The sequence below is a fragment of the Anneissia japonica genome, unplaced genomic scaffold (genome assembly GCF_011630105.1).
Source record: "Anneissia japonica isolate Jap-2015-1 unplaced genomic scaffold, ASM1163010v1 scaffold287668_len26923_cov118, whole genome shotgun sequence".
In the NCBI taxonomy this organism is placed as follows: Eukaryota; Metazoa; Echinodermata; class Crinoidea; order Comatulida; family Comatulidae; genus Anneissia; species Anneissia japonica.
In genome coordinates, this window is record NW_022696619.1 from 11,280 (window position 1) to 15,625 (window position 4,346).

The 4,346-nt window shown below is 33.2% G+C and overlaps 1 protein-coding gene across 1 annotated transcript; it reads right to left on the reverse strand.

Annotated features, from left to right (window-relative positions):
* Positions 1-235: 235 nt before the first annotated feature.
* LOC117102131 lies at positions 236-4,081 on the reverse strand. The gene is made up of 3 exons (XM_033242333.1): positions 3,938-4,081; positions 1,084-1,187; positions 236-695 (listed from the first exon to the last, which is right to left on the reverse strand). Exons 1-3 carry the CDS (start codon positions 3,966-3,968, stop codon positions 312-314), a joined length of 519 nt encoding a protein of 172 aa, XP_033098224.1. The 5' UTR covers positions 3,969-4,081; the 3' UTR covers positions 236-311.
* Between the last annotated feature and the right edge of the window lie 265 nt (positions 4,082-4,346).

Below are 4,346 nucleotides of genomic sequence, written 5' to 3' on the forward strand. Positions count from 1 at the left end.
GTATAGACAAGTCTAAGCTGTTCAAAATGTTAGTTTGTGTTGTTTCCTAGGCTGACCGACCCATAATCTTGAAAATCTCTGGTCGGCGTATATTTATGAAATAATGTATTTTCCCAAAAAGAGCCCAGGATTTGTATAAAACGAATTTCCAAACTTCTAATTGATTAATTAATGTCATAATGAACAAATTAGGCCTAATTGACCAATTTCCAATTATCACATTTCTTCAGCCACTTACGTTTTTGCCTTTTATAAGAACTTTTATGATTTGATCCGTAGTCCATAGAAGTGAGGTTAAATGGTAGGCCCTACTAAAAGCAGTGGTGCATAAAGCATGCGCAGACGGAAAATTGAGCTCCTCTAGTTTGACGCCGCCACTGGCTGGAATTATACTCACCAAAACTTACAACTGATATCACTGAATTGGGAAACTCGACGCCAGTAAGTTGGTAAGATATCTGTTTATAAGGACTTAAGGTTTGGCTTGTCCTCCAGGTCCTGTAGACATTCTTCCACAAATCCTCAAACCCTCTATCATCATCAACATAATCCTTTTCTTGATAATCATCCGACAAGGGGTTGAAGCCTATGATGTCTATCAGAGAGGCCCTGTGGATGTCGCGTAAACATAAATGTCGCCATAACTGATAATATTGCTCAAGGTGTTCAATTATTTCTTTCCAACTATGAGATACCTGTAAAAGGCAAAGTGTATTTTTTCTTCAAATAAAAGGAATGTCTATCCAGTTGCATTATTGAAAAATTAAAAATATTAACTCATGAAGTCATTTAGAGAAGTAATGTTTACATTGTTTTTTGACCCACAAGCCTAGATGAGAAGGGTGGGCACAATTAAGTTTATACCTATTATTGTCTGAATCTCATACCTTAGTACATATTTTTAAAATGTTGTATAAAAAAGTCTCTTTTTAGATATATTGATTAATCAGACCCATAGAAAATATAGTAAAAAAAATTACAAATTAAAACAACTTTGTGAAATCATCACTTCTAGTATTTATTAGGTCATCACTTACTGTATTTATTGACATTATCACTTTCAGTATTTATGGCATCACTAACCTGTTTTGCTCTCAAAACACTTCTACCATCGAGGTGCCAAATGATATTTTCTACAATTTCTGGTAAATCTTGAAAATCAATGTTCTTTCTTTCACGAAAAATTTCTAATAAGATAATTACCACAAATTAATTCTTTATTATATATCGCAGGTTTTGCTTGTTATGCTATAATTTAGGCCATATTTTTTGCACATGTAAATAAAAGATTATCAGGAAAAGCGTGAATAAGACAGTCGTTTCTATTAAAGGCCTTGTTTATTTTATCGAAGCACATTTTTACAAAACTTTCTAGTTGATCACTAAGTCGACCGGTACCGAATTGAGACTATAAAATGACTGAAAAGATTAATTCATCAGATCATGTGGAAATATCCTAGGTCCACTTGATGACTTAAAATTGTCCGAATCCTGACAAACTCAAGTTTAGATTAATAGAATTATTGAAATGACGGGTTATTCTAAAGATACACACACATGACTGTAATAATAACAATTACAGCAACATTATTCCTTCCGTGTCACAAAAAGGTTTACTTCTCCGTTGAATAACTACCACATTTAGCATAAAGAGAATACAGTATTCAATATACAGCATTTACCTGTAAGCATACAAATGATTGCTACTCATTAGTAAAGAAACATACTCCGATAAATACTACTAAAACTATAGAGGCATCGAACCCTCGACATTTGTTTGAGAGCTGAACTACCATTGGTCAGCTTGTGTGTTGGTACAATACGATAGGCCTATGCCTATTTTGTAAAAAAGTCCGAGCTGTGTGTGATGTAACACTACCGTAACAAAACGTAACTTCAATTATTAACAAACAGTACCGGTATAACATATGACTAAATATTACTGATAAGGCAAAGAGAGACGAACGATGTAAGAGTGACTCTAATCATCCCCGGAAAAAGTATGCAATATACTTTTATATTATTGAGAGTAGAAGAGACAAACGCATATAATTTCATTTAAAATCTAAACGAATGATAGGGTACTAAAAATATAACAGGACTAGGAAGATCGGAATCGCAAATGTGCATCAATCGCTACCACTATTTCTTAATTTTGGCTTCTTACTAATTCTCTATTCTCCAAACTGAAGATAACTCATGTTATGAAAAACGTTTAATAAAAAAAAAAAAAAAAAAAACGAAAACTGGAGTAGAAGAATGGTGACGTCATTATCTCAAGTCCTGTTATTTTAACACCCTGCTATCAACCATGAACACATAATGATATCTACGCAACCAGGCATATAATATGGAATGAATTTTTTGGATGGAAGCACCATAGAAAAAATTATTTGGTTATATAAATATCAGCTTTTATTTATTTATTTATTGTTATACCAGCTCGCTTTCAATGGTTAGCTGGAACGGTTCTGAATTTTATTATTATTTATCAAAATACTTTAAGCCTTAAGCAACCAATTGGCTTCGAAACCCCGGTGCTCACCGACCAAAGTTTTGCACAGCTTTATATGAGTGTGCAAGGGTTATTGTTGGTAAACATTGAGTTACATGCATTTGTCTCTTCCACTCAATAATATAAAATTATATTTTATACTTTGTCCAGGGAAAACTGAGTCACTCTTACATCGTTCGTTTGTCCTTTCAAAATTAATCAAAACGTATCATCAATTATTAACAAATAGTAAAAAAATATGACTTATTATTACTAGTAGGGCGAAGAGAGACGAACGATGTAATTTTATTTTATTTGAGTGGAAGAGACAAACGCATCACTGTCATTTAAAATGGAAACGATTGAAAACGTATTTATAAATACAATAATAATAATAATAATAATAATAATAATAATAATACTAACAATAACATTAACAATAATAATAACAACAATAACAACAACAACAATATTATAATTTTGGAACATCCTAATAACACAAACTCAAGCTCCCTGGGAGAGTATTCCATAAATTTGCAGTAGCTGCATCAGCGCATTTTGGCATTTAACCCTGCCAAGTACCCATTTATACTCCTGGGTGCAGAGAAGCGATGGAGATAAAGTGCATTGCCCAATGAAACAAGTGAAATGCACAGCGAGGGATTGAACCCTGACCTCGAGGTAGGGAAAGCAAGCCGTTGCTACTGCGCCAAACCACATCTATAAAGTAACAAATATGTATATAATAACATAACTATATTCTTTATCAATTACCTTTTATCAACTACCTTTAGTTGCCTGTAATTTTATAATAATTATATAGTAAAAGTTCAATAGATCTGTGGAAAATTATATATTGATTTGTGTTTCATATATCAAGTTAGTTGATACTTTTAAATAATGAATTGACATTTTTAAATATTTCCTTAGTTCATCAGAATTATTAATAATTTGCTTTCTATCATTGATTAACCATAATCTCTTGATGATCAAGACTGCTGACAAGAAATAAATGTAAATCAACTCAAAATATGTAAGGCAGCATTGATTGAAAATGATAACAAAACCACTGCTGATAAATTAGACGAATACTACCAGTATACATAAACAAACTTGAAAGAATTTTAATCAGTGAATTATCGAGTACCGTATGGACTGAACAGTAGGCCTAGGTAGCAGGTTTAGGTGTTTGTGTGTATTTTTGTATGTTTAGCTTAGCCACATAACAGGCCTAATTAATACTATAAATTGCAGAGACCAGCTATTCGCTGTGGTCTATCTATTATAACCCGACTATGTGAGGGCGTATATCACTGTCTATGGTTATATGGTACTGTGTACAAGACTCCTCTAGTTGGTATTTACAGTGCTCGCAGCACTGTTAAGTAACCTATCTAAAATCGTTTTAGACACTTCTATACAATAAATATGTAATATACATACTGTTCCAGTTTCGGCTTCTAAATATTGACATGCTTTCTCTCACGTAAGTTTTTTGTCAAAGCAGAAATCGTGTACTAGTCTGCATTATTTAGGAAAACGAAGGCTGATAATGTCATACCACGTACCTATTAATAAGGACATACAACTATTTTCAGCTACAGTACGTGATTACTTATTCTTCAGCCAATCAGCAATAAGCGGTTACACTTCCTTGTTTTGATAGCAAATTCAGAATAGAGAGCGGCAGACAGAGATTTTCTGTTATTATTTCGCAACGCAAATGCCATATAGGAGCATATAAGGTTCAGCCCAGAACCCTTTGGAAGGAGTCGAGGGGACCAGTCCGAAAAATTTGTTGGGTGGAGCTGACAGTATGACCACTGGGAAAAATAAAAATTTCCAATGTTGT